We start from the raw sequence: 20,852 nt of genomic DNA, 5'->3' as shown, positions 1-20,852 counted from the left end.
TGAACACTAGTTTCGTGTCGTCTCCATTAGACCATGAACATAAATCATGTTCTTCGCTTGTCAATCGCCCCATGTTCTTTTTTTATGGAGGAAATTAAAAAAAATTAATAATTAGTCAAACGCCTAGAGCACATTGAGAGTATATTTTTAGAACAACGAAAGTTAAAATGAAATCGAAAAATGTATGTAGGTACAAGTGAAGAAATGACGTAAGCAAAATCAGGTGGGGAGTTGAGAGCAGCCAACGAGAACGAAAATGAAGACAATGAAAAAAAAAAACAAATGCCGATTAACGATTAGGTAAATGATCAACATCATAATTCAAATGATTATTTTAATTGATTAGATGTCAGCAAATAATACGAATTGTTTATTTACTCTTTTAAACATAGATTTAAGGCAATAAAAAATTAAATATAACTGCAAAGATATGCAAAGATATATTATATACCCTCCATAATGGATCACATTTGACAAGTTTTTTGAATAGTTTTTTTTATTGCGCCTAATAGAGGCTCAAGAAGTCAAATTTTAAGGTCGGCTTATATGGTAGCTATGTATATCAGGCGATGGAGCAAGTCGTAACAAACAACCATGTGCAAAATTCCAACCAAATCGGATAAAAGTCCCACTCTCTAGAACCTCAAGAAGCATAATCAGGACATGGCTTTAAATGGAAGCTACATCTAAACATGGACCGATTTGACCAATTTATAATCCCAACTGACCTACATTAATAAAATGTATTTGTGACAAATTTTAAGTGACTAGCTTTAATCCTGTGAAAGATAGCGTGCTTTTAATTCAACTTCAAATGTCATGAGGATTAATTAATAATAATAATTAATTAATTATATATACTTTAGACCCACATTTTTCAAGTGTTACAAACGTAATGATGAAATTAGTATACCCCTTCCTGTGATAGAGTGTATGATGAAAATTAATTGGGAGTAGAAGGAGTAGATTGGGACCGGTCTATATGGCTGTATATCTAAATATGGTTCAATCTGATACATATTTGAGGCAAATGTCGATGAGAGGCTGAAAAAAAACAACTCACTATTTAAAATTTCAGCGAAATCGGATAATAAATGCAGCTTTTATGGGCTCAAGACCCTTAATCTTCAGATCGCTCTATATGGCAGCTATATTTGAGTCAGAAGTCTTTAATTAACTCACTATTTCAAATTTCATCGAAATCGGATAATAATTGTGGCTTTATGGGCTTATGACCCTAAATCAGCAGATTGGTCTATATGACAGATATATCTAAACATGGTCCAATCTGAACCATATATTCAGGTGTTTAAACAACTCACTGATTCAAATTTAAGCGAAATCGGGTTATAATTGCGGCTTTTATGGGCTTAAGATCCTCAATCAGCATATCGGTCTATATGACATCTATATCTAAATAATGTCCGATCTTGACCATATTTCGGTGTGATGACAGAATGCTTAGAACAACTCACTGTTTCAAGTTTCAGCGAAATCGGCTTATAAATGCAGCTTTTACGGCCTGAAGACCATAAATCGCCAGATGGGTCTATGTGGCAGCTATATCTTAATGTAGACCGATCTGAGCCATATTTAAGTCGGATATCTGAAGGCTTTAATCAACTCACTATTTCAAATTTCATCGAAATCGGAAATAATTAAGGCCCTAAATCAGCAGATCGGTCTATATGACAGCTATATTAAAATATGGTGCGATCTGAACCATATTTGAGTCGGACGTCGGGAGGCTTAAAAAAACTCACCGGTTTCAATTTCATCGAAATCGGATAACTAATGCTCCTGTTAAGAGCTTAAGACCCTAAACCGGCATATCGGTCTACATGGCAGCTATATGTAAATATGGTTCGATAAGAGTCATATTCGGTTTCCTACTACCACTTCCTGTTGCAAATTTCAGCGAAAAAATGCGGTTTTTATGGGTTCAAGACCCTAAATCGCCAGATCGGTCTATATTACAGCTATATCTATATATAGTCCGATTTGGCCCATTCAAAACATATAAATGCGCACAAAGTAAACCTGCGTATAAAAAAAATACGAGTCTGTGCATAATCTCAACTCAATATTACCTCCATAAACAAAGCTCAAAAGTTCTAAATTTCTATAAATATTGATAACTATTTGACATGACCCACAGCTTACCTATTCATATGAACAGATAAAAAATCACCTTTTTTCTCCTGACTTTTTTATTATAATTAAAAAAAAAAGAGTTCAACAAACAGTTCCATACAGGTGCCAAAGTGTATATGGGCTTAAAGGGGACATTCTTAAATTTCTTCCGATGCCTAAATTTCTTTCGCCCAGTTTGACAAATACGAGTTCTATTCCATTAAATTTTGACTTTGATGAAAATATAGCACCTGAATAAATATTTAATAAAAAAAACCTTGTGTAGACAGCATAGTAAAAGGGAACACCATTTCTTAAAGAGGAGGTTCCTACCTACCTCACAACTAAGCCAGGTATTATTTGTAGTTTGGCCGAGAAATCATAATTTCATTCCGCATATAAATTTAAATATTAAGTCTTTTTTTAAATACCACAAAATGTTTATTTTCCGCAGCGCACCACGCCCACAGTAGAAATAATTTTGATCTAATTTATTGGCTCCATAAGATATTTACTATTGACTGGAATTAAAGTTTTTGAAATCGGTGAAAGTAAACATATAAATGCGCACTAAGTTTGGCCGGGCCGTATGTTGGGAACCCACCACCATGAGTTCTTATAAAATATGGAAGCTATATCTGGTTATGGATCGACATGGTCCGTTGTTGAGGGCCATACCAGAACACTATATGCATAATATCACTGCTTGTAAGAGCTCATGAAATCAAATCGGGAGATCGGTTTATATGGGAGCTATATCATGTTCTTGACCGATTTGAACCGTACTAAGCACAGTTATTCGAAGTCATAATAGAACACTATATGCAAAATTTCGGCCAAATCGGATAAAAATCACGGCTTGTAAGGGCTAAAGAAATCAAATCGGGAGATCGGTTTATATGGGAGCAAAATCATGTTCTTCACCGATTTGGACCGTACTTGGCACAGTTGTTGGAAGTCATAACAGAACACTATGTTCAAAATTTCAGCTAAATCAGACATAAATTGAGGCTTCCAGGGGCTCAAGAAGTCAACTCGGGAGATCGATTTATATGGGAGCTGTATCAGGTTATTGACCGTTTCGGACAGTACTTTGCACAGCTGTTGGAAGTCATAACAAAACACTATGTGCAAAATTTCAGCCAAATCGGATGAAAATTGCGGCTTCCAAGGGCTCAAGAAATCAAATCGGGAGATCGGTTTATATGAGAGCTATGTCCAAATCTGAACCAATATGTCCGTCCGTCTGTCTGTCGAAAGCACGCAAACTTTCGAAGGAGTAAAGCTAGCCGCTTGAAATTTTGCACAAATACTTCTTATTAGTATAACTCGGTTGTGATTGTAAATGGGCCAAAACGGTCCATGTTTTAATATAGCTGCCATATAAACCGATCTTGGGTCTTGATATCTTGAACCTCTAAAGGGCGCAATTCTCGTCCGATTTGACTGAAATTTTGCACGTGATGTTTTGGTATCACTTGCAACAACTGTGTTAAGTATGATTTTAATCGTTTCATAATCTGGAGAGCTATTATATAAACCGATCTTTGATCTTGACTTCTTGAGCCATGAGAGGGCGCAATACCTATCCGATTTGGTTGAAATTTTTGCATGACGTATTTTGTTATGACTTCTAACAACTGTGCCAAATATTTTTCAAATCGTTCCATAACCTGATATGGCCGCCATATAAACCGATCTGGGATCCTGACTTCTTGAGCCTCCAGAGGGCGCAATTATTATCCGATTTGACTGAAATTTTGTACAACGGCTTCACCCATGACCTTCAACATACGTGTCAAATATGGTCCGAATCTAGTTCGACTCAGAATGGCGAGACGATCAAGAATATGTATTGGGTTGCCCAAAAAGTAATTGCGGATCTTTCATCGGATTTTTCAGTCGGCGTTGACAAATTTTTTCACAGCTTGTGACTCTGTAATTGCATTCTTTCTTCTGTCAGTTATCAGCTGTTACTTTTAGCTTGCTTTAGAAAAAAAAGTGTAAAAAAAGTATATTGGATTAAAGTTCATTCTAAGTTTTATTAAAAATGCATTTACTTTCTATTAAAAAGTCCGCAATTACTTTTTGGGCGACCCAATATATATACTTTATGGGGTCCTAGATCAATATTACAAACGGAATGACTAGATTAGTATACCCCCATCCTTTCTAATTTTTATACCCACCACGGGTATAAAAATTAGATTTTTGCCCAGTGGTATTGAATTCTGCACCACCGTGCGACGTCGATACTCTCTAATCAATTGTACGCCGATACTCTTCGTAACTTTTACGAAGAACTTACACATGACAAAATAACTGAGGGGCGGTTTCACCCCCAAACAGGACTTTAACCTGATATAGCTCCCAAAAAAACCGATCTCTCGTTTATCCTTGCTCGGTCCTTAGAAGCTTTAATTTTTGCCTGATTTGGCAGAAATTTGGCACGAAAACAACACAAATGTCTTCAACTGAGTTCATTTGTGGACACTTTTTTGCAGAATCCATGGTGGTGGTTACCCATGATTCGGCCTAGCTGAACTTAATGCCTTTTTCCTGATTATTAAGTATTTTGTATCTCTAATTATGCTTCGTATGGAATAGAAATATTTCACATTCACTGACTTTGTGCCGATGATAATAAGAAAAAAAAAATACCAGCTTTTTATGCAAATTCATTCAATACGCCATGATTCGTTTAGAATTTCATATACAATCTATTCTTGTATAATGAGTTGAGCATTTCATCGTTTAAAAAATTCTAATTCTATGGATTTTTTGTTCACTTGAAGTCATTGTGGCTCATGGTCATCTTATAAAGATACTGTTTTTGAATTGCTTTTTACAGCCCTAAGAGAACAGAAACGAAAGCTGAAATTTTTAATTAAATCAAATAGACAACCCAGCCAGTAGTGAGCTGAGCTGAACTAGAAATTTATTTTCTTCCCCATGATTAATAAAAAAAATGTAAATTAAAAGTTTACGTAATGATATTAACGTAACCAAAACAGTTGCAGCAGTTTTAAATTACAAACCAGCGCCATAAACTATTTTTAGCCCAAAAAACGATTAACAAGAAAAACGTGAAAACCCCCCCGACAAAAAAAAAATTCAATTCAGTTAACAAACTGGCTGTTGTTCACATTAATCAGCTAAAAAGTTTCAAAAGTGTTGAAGTTAATTGCGCTACCAATTAACCGTAAGCGTTATAGAAAGATTAACAAAAACACACACACGATTAATAATTAAAAAAAAATAAACACTGCATTTATGGAGTGTTCGAAGGAATGCGATCGCCAGCGAGAATGGCATTCATTCATTGGGGTTTGATAAGCTTTTCAATCCATACCTCATGCATAGCTCCCCTTGGCCATGTGGGGCCCACTTCGCCAGCCACTTCGACCATTGGACATTGTGAGTCATGACAGGCATCATAACAAGTCCAAGCTAAAATTATTATGTCTATAATAATTAAAAATTTTTGTTTATTATCTCTCGCTCTCTTTAATTGGGTTAATTTGTCAAGTGTGACTCGATCGCGAAAATGGGTATGAGGGAAAAATAATCGACCAGAGAAAACTGAGAGTATTCGAATTCTGCGCTGGCAAAACTTTGCACATAATAAAGACCATTTGTAGCCGTTGGAGGGTTTGAGCCCACGACGTCCGGGCAACAATGAACCTTTGCCGTCGTCTTAGCGTTCTGAGCCATCAACACAGTTTCTCAACGGAAAACACTTGATGTAGGAAAAGAAATCTACACTGCAATAAGACAAAACCAGTAAGGAAAGGCAAAAGTCGGGCGGTGCCGACGATATAATACCCTACACCACCTAGTGCATGTAGTACTTTTTATAAGTAGAACTTATCTCGAAATCTAGTCAGACTTTAATTTGGATACCAATTGAAATGGCAATTTAGAACCTTGTAAGATTTTCCTACCATACAACAAAAGATTTGGATTTTCACATCTTTAAAAGGCCATATCGGATAAAAGATTATATGGTAGCTATATCTAAATCTAAACCAATTTTTATGAAATTTTGCACATATATGAAGACGTCAAATAAAGCACCTCATGCAAAATTTTTTAAAGATCGGACCAAAATTGTGGCTTTTACAGCCTTAAAAAGTCAAATCGGATGAATGATATGTATGGGAGCTATATCTAAATCTGAACCGATTTTTATGAAATTCCACATACATTGCACATACATTGAGACTTCACAAAAACGACTCAACACCAAATTTGGTAAAGATCGGACCAAAATTGTGGCTTCTACAGCTTTAATAGTTCAAATCGGATGAAAGATATATATGGGAGCTATATCTAAATCGGAACCGATTTTTATGAAATTTTTCAGATATATTAAGATCAGTAACAAAACACTCCGTGCCCAATTTTGTGCAGATCGGTTGAAAATTTTAACTTCTACTGCCATTTATGTGCAAAACGGGCGATACGTATATATGGGAGCTATATCTAAATCTAGACCGATTTTTATGAAATTTTGCACACATATGGTGACGTCAAATAAAATAGCCAATGCCCAATTATGTGAAGATCGGACGAAAATTGTGGCTTCTACAGCATTAAAAACCATATCGGATGAAAGATATATATGGGGGCTATATCTAAATCTGAACCGATCAAAATCAATAGTGTTTGTCCTTGTTCCAGAAAAGAGACATGTACAAAATTTTTGTTTACAAGAATACATGGGCTCACAGACGGACAGACGGACATGGCTAAATCGAATCAGAGGGTGATTCTGAGCCGATCGGTATACTTATCAATGGGTCTAGATCTTCTCCTTCTTAGTGTACCGCAGTGGTGGTGAATTATTAATTTTTTTTAATTGAATTTAATTGATGGGGTATACTAATTTCGACATTCTGTTTGTAACTCCTCGAAATATTCGTCTAAGACCCCATAAAGAATATATATTCTTGATTGTCATGACATTTTAAGTCAATCTAGCCATGTCCGTCCGTCTGTCTGTCGAAAGCTCACTAACTTTCGAAGGAGTAAAGTTAGCCGCTTGAAATTTGGCACAAATACTTCTTATTAGTGTAGGTCGGTTGGGAATGTGAATAGGTCATATCGATCCATGTTTTGATATACCGCCATATAAACCGATCTTGGATCTTGACTTCTTGAGCCACTAGAGGGCGCAATTCTTATACTATTTGGTTAAAATTTTGCATGAGGTGTTTTGATATGATTTCCAACAACTGTGTTAAGTATGATTTAAATCGGTTCATAATCTCTTATAGCTATCATATAAACCGACCTTGGATCTTGACTTCTTGAGCCTCTAGAGGGCGCAATTCTCATCCGATTTGGCTAAAATTTTGCATGAAGCGTTTTGTTATGACTTTCAACAAGTGCGCTAAGAATAATTCAAATTGGTCTATAATCTGATGCAGCTGCCATATAAACCGATCTGTGGTCTTGACTTCATGTGCCTCTATAGGGAGTAATTTCTATCCGATTTGGCTGAAATATTGCATTACGTGTTTTGTAATGACTTCCAACAACTGTATTAAGAATGGTTCAAATCAGTACATAACCTAATATAGCTGCCATATAAAAAACGATCTGGGATCTTGACTTCTTGAGCCTCTAGAGGGCGCAGATCTCACCCGATTTGGTTAAAATTTTGCATGAGGTGTTTTGATATGATTTCCAACAACTGTGTTAAGTATGATTCAAATCGGTTCATAATCTCTTATAGCTATCATATAAACCGATCTTGGATCTTGAGTTCTTGAGCCTCTAGAGGGCGCAATTCTCATCCGATTTGGCTGAAATTTTGCATGTCGTGTTTTGTTATGACTTCCAATAACTATGCTAGGTATGGCGCAAATCAGTATATAACCTGATATAGCTGCCATATAAAGCGATCTGGGATCTTGACTTCTTGATCCTCTAGAGGGCACAATTCTCATCCGATTTGGCAGAAATTAAATACAACGGCTTTTCTTATGACGTCCAACGTTCGTATTCAATATGGTCTGAATCAATCAATAGCCTGATACAGCTCCCATATAAACCTATCTCCTGATTTTGCTTCTTGAGCCCCTACAAGGCGCAATTCTTATCCGAATTAACTGAAATATTATTGTACACAATGGCTTCTACAATGTTCAGCATTCATTTATGGTGCGAATCGGACTATAACTAGATATAACTCCAATAGCATAAAAGTTTTATTCAATATTCTTTGTTTGCCCAAAAAGAGATACCGCGCATAGAATCCGACAAATGCCAACCATGGTGGAGGGTATATAAGATTCGGCCCGGCCGAACTTAGCACGCTCTTACTTGTTTTAATTCTTGAGCCCCTAAAGGCCGCATTTCTTATTCGAATTGTCTTAAATTTTACACAATGATATAGCTCCAATATCAAAGCAATTCTTTTCTTTTATTCTTTGTTTGTCGAAAAAGAGTTATCGGAAAGCAAACTCTAAAATTGCGATCTATGATGGAGGGTATTTAAGATTCGGCCCGGTCCAACTTTGCACGCTTGAATTGTTTCGAATTACGATCGCGATTGAAATTTAGGAAATTTTCAATTAAAAAATTACATAATTTTTTAATTAAATCTGAACTTTATTTTCAATTACGATAGTGATTGAATTTTTTGTCATTTTCAATTACATAAGAGAACCATGTAGCATCGAAATTGAGGGTGCCCCTATATAGCGCGCTTTTTGCAAATTTTTTAACATAACATTTGCATATATTCAATTAAATATGGCGGCTGTAGACCGAACTGAACCATGTACGGAACGGATATCGGAAAGCCTAACATAGATCCTTGTACCAAATTTCAGCGAAATCGGGTAATAAATACTCCTTTTATGGGCCCAAGACCATAAATCGGGAGACCAGTCCATATTACAGCTAAATCCAACTATAGCCCGATCTTGACAATACTGAGGCTAACGCAGATCTTAGTGCCAAATTTCAGCGAAATCGTATAATAAATGTGGCATTAATAGGCCTAAAACCTTAAATCGGAAGATTGATCTATATGGGGACTATATAAAAATATAGTCCGATATAACCTATCTTTGAACTTAACCTGCCTATGGAAAAAATGGCTAAATTTCAGCCAATTATCTGCATTTTTAAAGACTATAACGTGTTTTCAACAGGCGAACAAAGCTAGATCATCTTGGATTTTTACGACGATCAAGAATATATAATGTCGGAAGTGGATATTTCGGTGTGTTGCAAACGGAATGGCAAAATGAATATACCCCACTCCTACGGTGGTGAGTATAATAAGCTATCCGACACTGAATGTATACTTTAAGATACATTGCGCCTATAGAGGACGCAATTTTTATCCGATTGGGCTAACATTTTGTATAATCATTTCCCTCATTATCGATACAATCTGCATTTATCATTAGAAATATCGAAATATATGTTGAAATATATATGTTGTATCGATTGTTTGCCATCTCTACTTCTGATGGACAGCCATAAATAGTGATGCGCAATAATGTCTCCTAGTACCTAACGACATTTCTGCAAGCCCATGTACTCTGCTACCTACAGTGGCACAGATAAGTCTACATACCTTTTCTAAAATGACAGCTTCGTAAACTGAGAGTCACGTAATAAGTATATGATGTAACCCCATAAATTTTTGCTAATAATAACACTGGTGGCCATGTAGAACAATTTTAGCAACATTCGACATTTGGCGGAAAACTGTTTCGTATATATTTAAATTTCGTTTTATTAAACGCCTATTTTGAGTGGGGTATGTAGACTTTTCGGTGGCACTGTATATCTAAAAGCATTTTATAATGCCCAGTTCAATTGTTTATCATTCGCTGATTTTTTTATATTTTTTCGCCCACTGTGTTTATGTAGTATTAAGGCACGATTAATGACATGACTAAACACAAACTTCACAATAAGCTTTGAAATTAACTGCTATCGAAATTTGAACAAATTCCATTTAATCTACATCATTTGTGTGGCATTGGCGTCAAAGGAAAATCGCCTTAGTCGTCATGCTGCCAGTTCATTGGCACTTGCGAAGTGCGAATTTTGGCTTTTTTTTGCATAGTGTACATGGCTTGAGTTGTTGTGAACTTAAATGGAAGTTTGCATTGACTTAACAAGGAAAACTACATACATATGTATGTCGTATGCCTTTTTAGAATAACATTGATTAAATTTAAGCACGTAAAATAAATAATTGAAAACATTTAAAATTTACAAAAAATTAGTCATTCTAGCCTTATTATGTTGCCAACGAAAATTAATACAAAAAAAATTTCCACTTTTGAGACTTTTACTATTAGCAGATATTTTTTGGGACATATGAAAATAAGTTGCAAACTTCGCTTATCCTGTGCCAGCGTTTTATTGCAACTTTTGCCAAGCTCGTATTAATGATTTCATCTAGAGAGTAGTGTTGCCTTTATGCTGACACCATTTTTAATGGAATTTTTATATACATTTTTTTTCCTTCAAACCGATCTATCAAGTTTCCCTCATGTAGCCATTTGAAAAATCTTTCCAATGACTCTTTTTTTGTGAAGTCAGCTTTCAAACCAGTTGCCTTCGCCTATCATTGATCTCTATTCGGGCGGAAGTAATTGAAAATATGGCCAAGATTCTAGTCAGCACAACAAAGAAGCATAAGAACAACCCAGGAACGCCAACGAATAGGTTTTGCCTTACAAAAAAAAAAAAAAAATAAAAACTCTATTCAGACACTTAAAACCCACCAAAATTTATGGCTTAAAACCATTTTGCAAAGTAATGCTGCCCACACAGCTTTCCATGGAGAGAATAGTTGTTAAGGTTATTAAGCCTATAGTAAAAAAACCTGATTGGAATTGGCAACACGTATAAACACCTCAAACAAAAAGAGAAAACTTAAAAGCAACCAAGGTATGACGATGCTTCACCGGTCCTTAAATCAACTGGTTTGGCCAATTAGGTAAAGTGGAGAGTATTGGTGTATAGTTTTTTTTTTTTTTTTTCATTTTTAATTTATGATAATCTGGACTTACCTGGATGGCATGCTTTGTATCTTCCAAATGACGTCGGGATCTTACCACTGGGTCGACATTGCGGAACTTATCCGACAAACGTCCAATGGCCTTTTCCCAGCTTAATAGGCGATTTTCGAAATCGTCCCACTTATCGGCCACTGTTTGCAAGTTGTCACGCCTCTTTTCTAAAGAGGCAATGAGCTCTTGCCACAAACGATTCAATTGCAAATTGTCCTGCTCAATCAGCTGACGATTGCGGGCATCAGCTTGACGCAAAAGTCCTTGAGCTTGTTGATTTGCTAGGGTGATGTCACTGGTTTGACTCTGGAAAAATAAAAATAACTACATTAGTAAAAGAGGAAAATATATATTTATGTATTTAAAATAAAATGAATAAAAATACAAGAAAATTCCTTTCTATTGCCTCTAAGAAAAAAGTCTTTAATAGAAAAGCAGTTAAAAAGCCACATCATCATCAGCTGGCAAGACATTCAATTTTTAGGATAATGTCTCTCTCCTACGCTCTCATTCTCATTGACAGCCTGCAGCAGGGATGGAAAAGTTAGTGCTTTAGTACAGAGTACTCAGTACTTATTGCACCCGAGGAGTACCGTAGTACCCACGCGTCCTTGCATGTACTAAGCCTTTTTCGAACAATGCGGATGTTTTTCGAAATTTTATTATATTATCTGGGAAAAAAAATTCTTACTTCACGAAACACACACCCAAAAAGTACCTTTTTAGTACAACTTAGGATTTTGTATTTTCCATCCCTGTCCTGCAGCAAGGAAGTCTTAATGTTTTGTTTTTGTTTATGCTCAAAACTAACATAAAGAAGTCGGAGAGCAAAAGAGCCTTAAGCTAGCCATAGACGAACGATTTGTTGGTGTGATTTGCAAATTTATTGCTGCGATTTATTGCATACCGTTTCTCCACACACGCTCGAACAAATCATAATTCGGCTGACGTTGAAGAGTAAGCATATGCTACGAAGCGGATGATGTTCATTTTGTGTTTGAACTTCGGTTTGTGCTTTTCTTTTCTTTTCTTTTTTTCTTTTGATAGGAAACTTAAAAAAACATGTGCGACGATGCAGCGGCTGATGCAGCTGCGCTTTTAATTATATATACATGTTTCGACATAGAACATAAAAAACAAGAAAAGAAAAAAATCGAAAAAAAAAGAAAAAGAAAATGGAGTGAAGAGTGGCTGCTCGAAAGAAAAAAGCATTCCCATGTAGCAACGCTCAAAAATATGGAAATGCTTACTCCAAGGGATTATAAAAATTTTTTACGCATGGATGTAGATACCTATGAAGAACTATTAAGGTGGGTAACGCCAGCAATAAAAAAGGAGGACACAGTGATGCGTGACGCTATTACGCCAAATGAAAGACTTTCAGCGACGTTACGCTTCCTTGCTTCTGGGCAAAGCTATGAGGACCTTAAATTTCTAACCAAAATATCGGCCCAAAGTCTTGGTGGAATCATATTGGAGACGTCGAAAGCTATTATTGCAGCACTAAAACCATTTATTAAGGTAAGTGAAAATGTTAATATCAAATTCTGGTTGCAGTTTATTTTATTTTTTTATAAATATTTTATTTTTAGATGCCACGCAACTCTGATGAATGGAAAACAATTGCCAATGACTTCGAAAATAGATGGAATTTTAACCACTGCGTGGGAGCCATCGACGGAAAGCATGTGAATATAGTGAAACCGTCTAAATCTGGCTCGTACTTCTACAATTACAAGAAAAACTTCAGTATTGTGATGATGGCACTGGTGGGCGCAAATTATGAGTTTTTAATGGTCGAGGTTGGAATAAATGGAAGATGTTCAGATGCAGGTGTTTTTGCTCAGTCGAAGTTAAAGCAAATGTACGACGATTATGGATTGAATTTGCCAGCCCCGGAAATGTTACCGTTAACCGAAGATGTGGTTCCATATGTTATTGTTGGAGACGACGCCTTCCCACTTTTAGAGAACCTCATGAAGCCTTACAGTCGGCACAACTTAACAGAGGAGGAAATTATATTCAATTACCGACTATCGAGAGCTCGACGAATAGTGGAAAATGCGTTCGGAATTTTAGCGAACCGTTTTAGAATTCTGCACACAACAATTAATTTGTGCCCCGAAAAGGCTTCAATTATAACTCTTGCCTGCTGCTACTTGCATAATTACTTATGTTTTAAAAATTCAAATATATACTTGAAACGCAGTGAGAATGAAGAGAATTTAAATTTGACTGACTTGGAACCAATTGCTCATGGTAATTCGTCAAATAACGCGAAAAATGTTCGGCACAAACTGAGCAACTATTTTAACAGCGTTGGTGCCGTACCCTGGCAGTACAATGCCTCCTAAAACCAGTCACCATTAAAACCCAGCAAAAAAATGTCCTTGAAAGTAATTAGATGGGAGCTATTAACAAACAAATATTTTATTTACATTAAATCTCTTAAATCTATAAAAATAAAAAATAAATAAATTCATTAATTCAGTTTTAGTTATTAATTACATTAAATACTTTGGGGGTTAGTCGATTTAAACACACAAAAAAATGCTATTCATATTCTAACGTGTCAAAAAGCTGCTGAAATGCATTTTCTGATGGCACTACCTCGTCAGGTATTATATGCACGGTTTCATCTAAGTGGGTGCTGTGGTGGGATGACACTGTTGAATAAGCAGGTGAAGGTGTTGGTGTCGCATATAACGGCGTTGCCGATTCATCCGAAAAGTGGAAGCGACTGGGTGGCCTTGTTGATAAAACTGGTGAAGGTGATGGTGTTCCATGAGGTGAAATTGCGGAAAAAGACGAATATGTTGAGGAAGCAGACGCGTAAGGCTTTGAGTTTTGGTTGTTGTGGTGAAAATTGGACATAGGTTGTTGCTGCCCAAGGCTCACGGAACTTTGTAGCGTCAGATTGCCTAGTTGCGCGTACACAAGGGCTTCGTCCATCACCTTTTTTGCATATATTTTTTGCTCCGGCCTTAATTTGCGGAATGTTACTGCCCACGCTTCACCATAAATATCTGCCTCGTCCTTATTTGCTTTTGGGACAGTTTTTTTCAGATGGTCGACAGCCGTTTCTAGAAAATCTGGTCAAAATACCACAGCGACGGCACGTATATATCCTCAGCACCTGCACCTGACCTTTCGCTTTTGCGCATCTTCTGCAGCTCCCTTCTGTACGTTGTTCGTAGGCAATTATATTTTTTTTTTACTAGGTCCACCGAAGCATTTTTATCAACCTCTTTCCATTTTGTTACGAGTTTTTCCCATGATTTTTGTTTTTCTAATTTGTCTTTATATTTTTCACTTTTTGTTTGCCAAATGGCATTTTCATTTTTTAACACATCAAAAAATTCTATCATAAAGTCTTTGCTTGCCATTTTTTGTGTGCACTACACGACCTTTCGTTACAATGGTTGAAGAGCAACTGAAATTGCAAAATGGCTTAAAATTTGCGCAGTAGCCCACACACGTATGATTTGTTTGCCAACAAATTGCAAGTTTTTGAAAATTTTCAAAAACTTGCAATTTGTTCGCAAACTACCCCACAGACGTAAAAACGCGACCACAAACCCAACAAATTGCTCGAATTTATCGTTCGTCTATGGCTAGCTTTAGCACAGCACATGCAGAGATGGAACATAACGACTATTCGAAGAGTACCCAGAGCTGTGAGGTACAAATTATATGTTTAAAAAGAAATCATTGTGGTTAAGTTTATCACTAAGGTAAAGTTTGCGGAGAAACCCGTAAAAAGTCATTTTCATAATCTATAAAAAATTATGAAAATATTTCTAAAGACAAAAGTCAATGGAGGCTACTGTAACGCAGAGGTTAGCATGTCCGCCTATGACGCTAAACGCCCGGGTTCAAATCCTGGCGAGAACATAACAAAAAAAATGTTTGGGCGGTGGTTAGGATCTCCTAATTCTGGCGACATTTATGAGGTACTATGCCATGTAAAAATTTCTCCCCAAAGAGATGTCGCACTGCGGCATGCCGTTCGGATTGGGCTATAAAATGGAGGTCCCTTATCCTCGAGCTATTCCTTAAAGTATGTTCATGGGCAAATTGGCATTGGCAATGTCCATAAAATGTTCGTTAAAGTCAAAATTCTAACGAAAGTTTTTAAGGACAACATTTCTGTAACATTTTATCGAGAGACAAAATTGCCATGAAAAATTCCCTAAACAAAAAAATCCCTTAGACAAAATTTCCAAGAAATTTTCCCTAAGACAAAAGTTCCAAAAAATCTTCCCTAAGACAAAATTTCCATGAAATGTTCTTTTAAGACAAAACTTTTAAAAAATTTCGGCCACACGAAAATGTTCAAATTTTTTTTTCGACAAAATGTAAAAATTCCTCTATGGACTAAATTTTCATGAATTTTCTTTGAACAAAAACATGTGAAAATTTTTCTGGAAAACTATTTCAGACAAAATTTTTCTGAAATTTTTTCTAAGGACAAAACTTTTTTTTACGTCTTCAAAAACCAAATGTTTGTGAATCTTCCTCTAAAGCGAAAATTTCTATTAAATTCCCTTAAAAAAATACTAAAAACCGGTTTTACAAACCAAAATGAACACCCTAATCAAAATCAGCTGATTTAATAAAGACTAAACATATGATTCCTGATGCATCTGGCTAAGGAAAACTCTTGGGGTTCTGATTAAGCGGGAAATCCTAGTTTCTTAATGAAATTACTTTTCTTTGCCACCGTAGCGCAGAGGTTAGCATGTCCGCCTATGACGCTGAACGACTAGGTTCGAATCCTAGCGAGACCATCAGAAAAAATTTTCAGCGGTGGTTTTCCCTTCCTAATACTTGCAACATTTGTGAGGTACAATGCCTACGCTTAAACTTGAATCGGACTGCACTCATTGATATGTGAGAAGTTTGCCCCTGTTCCTTAGCTGAATGTTAATGGGCAAAACTTGGAATTTTACTTTTCTTTGCGGACAATATTTAGACGCTGTATTTTGATGCTATCAATAAGAGATATAAAAAGTACTCAAGTTTATATTATCCACCCTAGCATCCCTGGCACTCTATGTATGAAGGAATTTCTCTCAGAGAAACAATCTTTTGTGTATTTTGGACTTTGACACGTTGTTTTCCGTTTCAATGGACCTCTTTAAGGGATAATTCAAGGGTAAAAGAGGTCACAGTGGCCGACACGACACTATACCCACAATAGGCTGAGAACTTAGTTCCGCATGTTTCTCATCTTCCTTTATGGCACTCACCTTTGTGCAAATTACGTAGAATCCAAATCTAAAAGTGACTATTTGATTTTTTTTTTTGTATTTTTTTCTTTTTTTTTTTTGTATATAACTATAGATAGGTTTTTTTGTAAATTTTTTATAGACCCAACATTAAAGTTGTTGTCTTTTCACACTTGGTTTTCTTTCTTTCGTTTTTTCTTCTGAATGCTCTACTTTTCTAGGTTTTTTTTTTAAATCACTCATCAATTGGCAAATAAAGACGATAGTGAGGCTAGGCCTATATTTCATCACACAATATGTTTGTATTTTTCATTCAATAGCATTTCTTCTTTCACTTTTATTAAACTATTTTTTCTCTTTATAGACAATTCAAAGACTTCTTTTAAAGAACGCACAATGTTATTTTCCAAAAATTTTTACAAATTTTACACCGTTTTAGTTGATAGAGAAAAAAACAACATGGAAATATGCCTCGTAACAAATAATTTCATACAAATGCGACGTCCATCAAAGCTCACTTTGAATTAAAATCCAAACTCTGGTCGTGCCTAAGCAAAAGCTACTGCTGCCTCTGCTACTACCCAACGAGACAACATTTCACACAGATACTACAGGCAAGCATGCCAAATATTGTGGGGCTTGTGTGTGTGTGTGTATGTCAGTCTGTCATGTGTGCCTTTATTTTTTTTTACTCTTCTTGAGCACACATATGCCAAACATGTGTTTTCCCTCAACAAACAAAAAGAAGAGAGAGTTCGCTTTTAAAACTTGCCGGCTGCCAGTGAGAGAGAATGGAAAAAAAAATAAAATACAATTGAAGAGAAAAAAACCAACAAAAAAAACCTCTTGCATAGAGTAGGCACATGGGATGAACATTTTAGATCTTTGGTACTTTTTGAGGCAATAAAGAATATTTTTGAGCTTTGAAGTACAATTTGAGCCAACAAACCTGTAACTTTCTGAATCTACAAGACTTTCCTTATGTACGTCAAAAACGAATAGAGCGCGCTTAAATCTGCATATATTGCCATATGTTTTGCAATTTTTCTTACGTTTCAGGTTTCATACGTTTCATAACACGACGGGTAGTCGCTCCGGTAGCCGAGTTGATATCGTGCTCGGATTACCAATGCGGGGGTCGTGGGTTCGATTCCCACCATAGGCGTTTGTTGGTCGCTATTGTGTTATCGCAATGTACTTCAAATTGTCTAATGGACCTGTAGAGGACTGCCACTCTTACCTAACCTAACTCTTACCGAACCAGTATGACGTGTACAACTTTCACATATAATAAATTTAACATCTCTTATGGCAAATACATGTCAAGTAATGGCACCTTTAATAAATGAAATTAGAACCATTTTTGAAAAGGTCCAATGGTTTACAAAGCTAGATGGGAATGGGGAGAAAAACAAGCGCGTTACAGTTTCTATGTGAGCGAAGTAAGAGGAAATGAAAGGCCTGACAGTCTGAAAGTGAGGGCCAGAGATTTGCCGATGATAAACTCGGACAAAACAAATCCTTTAACACACAGTTAAAGCACAGTGGACCAAACAGCCGTCGAACGGATGGCAATGATGTTATGGGAGATCCTGACGAGGCAAATACTAAGGGAAGGTATGAAGGCCATTAGTATGTTCTTCGGCATTTTTACGAAACACATGATCTTTTCCACATGTACACTGCGTTGCTAGTCGGGACTATCCTATATAAGATGCACTTCTCATCCCATGTGTTCCGTAAAAATGCCGAATGACATACACATTCCCTTGCTTATGTCCGGCTTTCGCGATTACTGACTAAGGTGCATTACCGTAAAGACATGAGAGGGGTTTTTTCCCACACCTTCATCTTCATTCTGGGAGCTGGCGTACCCTCTGACACATGAACTCTAATTTTATATTAGATTCATACTCTACTCCCAAATAAATACATTTCATTCTTATACTCTACCGGTCGGTTTATATGCCCGTTTGGGGGTATTCTGGGTTGGAGTGTTCCCCCTAGGCTACGGTTAGACCAACAGCATAGGTTACTAACCACTTCACTCCAAGAAGAGAAATCGAAGACGTAGAAAAACACAACGTAGAAAAATTGGAAGAAACTGTCAGCTGTCTGAGTAGGATCCAGTCAGTCAATACAGCCTATAAATATCTCTAAAAGAACAAGAAGACTAAATGCCTAGAGAGAATCCAGTCACGAAAAGAGGTGTTCACCCACTACTCTGTTGCTTCTCTTCCCAATTGCGAAAAAGTGACACAAAAAGGTGCTCGGCTCGAAAAGTGATACAACTCCTTCATACACTGCAGAAGTCCCCCTCTCCCTGCGTACAGCGAGACGTCATGACCAGGATAAGCGATGTCCTGATCCATGAAATTTTCTCAGCAACAGAACTATCCCCATTTGCACGGCCACCGTGATTCAGTAGCATTATTAATACTCATTAGCTACCCATTTCTCTCCACCTCATTCCATCTCATCATTTAATGGCACGGAACCTGAAAGCCTTTCTCATGGCTCGAAGAAGCTCTTTGCATATTTTCACTCGGCCGCACGAAAGAGCCTGTTCACATATATCGTGAAATTTTGATACGGCCGCCGCTCCGGCATCAACATTACCTCCAGTGCCTTCAGCGCCCCAACAGAACCACAGAATGCTCAAATTCTTAGGAGCGACAGGCACCTGATTGTCACAAACCCAACATACAGGTGCAAAGGACTTATATCAAGAATGGCATTCAGCGCCTCTCTCGGGCCGTGTTACGCTGTACCTAGGTACCTGACCCCATTAATTGGGTTTGCTCCTACTATATTTCCAAAGGAGCCAAAGTTTCCACTTGGAGAAGTTCTGTAAATCTTTTGGACTTTCATGTCAATGCGACAAATTAGAAGATCCTGTTGGGAGCAAAGTAAGGAGTAAGGAAGAATGCAACTCTATACCGAGATTGATTACTCTTCTTTACTTAGCATAGGAAACCGTTAGATAAAAGATTTTTTTGGAATCTAAAACCACTTGTGTTCAGAATCTTAAATTTAGATTCGGATTCGGTACGAACAAGTCAAATACCCGACATATGAAAGAGATGAAAACTCATGACCAATTTATGAATAGCCCCAAATTACTGTTTCTTCTCATCCCTGACTAGCAGTGAAAAACACGTTTCACATTTTATTGTTTTTGCATTCTCTCAGCTTTGCTAACGTCATCAATTACAAACAACACTCTGCAATGCAATGCTTGCCATCCATACCAAACGCCCTGCGTTGTCTGGCTAGTTTAAGGTGGAGCACAAAGTAGCCGGTATACGGAATAGCCGAAGTCTGCAGACTATGAAAAATGCATTGTCATAAGAAATGCTGCGGCGTCTAAAAATACTTTTCCTTCAGCTACCAGAAGAAGAGTGGGAAAAAATGAGTATTGTGGTGCAACTCAAGTTGGTGACATGAATTTCTAATGAAAAATTAATCAAAACAGCTCTTATATGGTGTTATATACAAATAAACTGATCTTTCTATATTAAGAGGGTAGCAAGAATATCTTCCTTGTTTCCTCGAGATACATGGAACCCAGGTTTATTATTTAATAAACCGTTCTTATAAATTTCATTGGACTTGGCAAGAATTTGGAATTGAACTTTTTGCCATTGACTGAAATTTAGACTATAAAGCCAGTTCGTCCATTATGCTTTTCTTATTTTAGTTAAAAATCTGACGAAAATGCCAGTTCGAACGAAATTCTGGATAAATATACAGTGTACGTTAATGTAGTATACCTGCTTTCAGTATGGCCATGGTTTTGACAGGACGTTAACGGCGTTACAACTTTTCTCAAGTTTATAAATTTGCACTGGATTACTTTATTGCTTTACTTTTATCTTCACTAGTGCGTATACTGTACTCCCTCCGTTATGGGTTTATTTTTCCTGGGGTCATCAGTTGAAAACCGGTTTTTCGATTTTTTAAGCTCTATATACTAATCGGTTTGAAAATTTACATTTTGCGGTTATTCGATTAATCGATTTCTTGCCAAAATTAACCAGTTTCTTACTTATGGTTCGTTTCTAACCATATTTTGTTATAATTATCACTTTAATTTCATTAAAATTTTGTCTTTTGAAAATATTTTCTTAAAGTTTGACCTTTGGAAGAAAATTCTTAAAAAATATCGAAATTCTGTCTTTAGGGAAAATTTCATCAACATTTTGTTTATAAAGAAATTTTTTATCGAATTAATGTCTTCATAGAAAATTTTATTATAATTTGTTTTTCAAATTTGTATCTAAATTTGTAAATTTTTTATCGAAATTTGTAAAATTGTTATCGAAATTTGTAAAATTTTTATCGAAATTTTGTCTTGTATGAGAGTATCCCCGTTGTTCCTTAATGGAATGTTCATGTTCCAAATTTACAATACACCAATATTCCTATCTTCTGGCAG

The 20,852-nt window shown here is 36.4% G+C and overlaps 2 protein-coding genes across 20 annotated transcripts in view; one reads left to right on the top strand and one right to left on the bottom strand.

The window, feature by feature from the left end:
• Positions 1–20,852, bottom strand: part of LOC106081285 (muscle-specific protein 300 kDa) — a 315,875-nt gene that overhangs the window by 140,344 nt on the left and 154,679 nt on the right. For 18 of the 19 annotated variants that reach the window (XM_059364509.1, XM_013243150.2, XM_013243155.2 and 15 more), the window contains one exon: positions 11,184–11,489. In XM_059364509.1, the coding sequence (XP_059220492.1) occupies positions 11,184–11,489 (306 nt within the window). Of the gene's footprint in view, positions 1–11,183; positions 11,490–16,435; positions 16,508–20,852 lie in introns of those variants that run through there. The other variant, XM_059364511.1, reaches the window with a different exon arrangement.
• Positions 12,048–13,669, top strand: LOC131995670 (uncharacterized). The gene is made up of 3 exons (XM_059364515.1): positions 12,048–12,140; positions 12,231–12,704; positions 12,776–13,669. Exons 2-3 carry the CDS (start codon positions 12,246–12,248, stop codon positions 13,535–13,537), a joined length of 1,221 nt encoding a protein of 406 aa, XP_059220498.1. The 5' UTR covers positions 12,048–12,140; positions 12,231–12,245; the 3' UTR covers positions 13,538–13,669.

The sequence above is a fragment of the Stomoxys calcitrans genome, chromosome 3 (genome assembly GCF_963082655.1).
Source record: "Stomoxys calcitrans chromosome 3, idStoCalc2.1, whole genome shotgun sequence".
Lineage (NCBI taxonomy): Eukaryota > Metazoa > Arthropoda > Insecta > Diptera > Muscidae > Stomoxys > Stomoxys calcitrans.
This window is presented reverse-complemented; position numbering and strand designations above follow the sequence as displayed.

Coding starts and splice junctions, on each gene's coding strand:
- LOC131995670 (XM_059364515.1), top strand. CDS start 12,246: ATGTGCGACGATGCAGCGGCTGATGCAGCTGCGCTTTTAATTATATAT. Junction 12,705..12,775: donor CACTAAAACCATTTATTAAG/GTAAGTGAAAAT, acceptor TTTTATTTTTAG/ATGCCACGCAACTCTGATGA.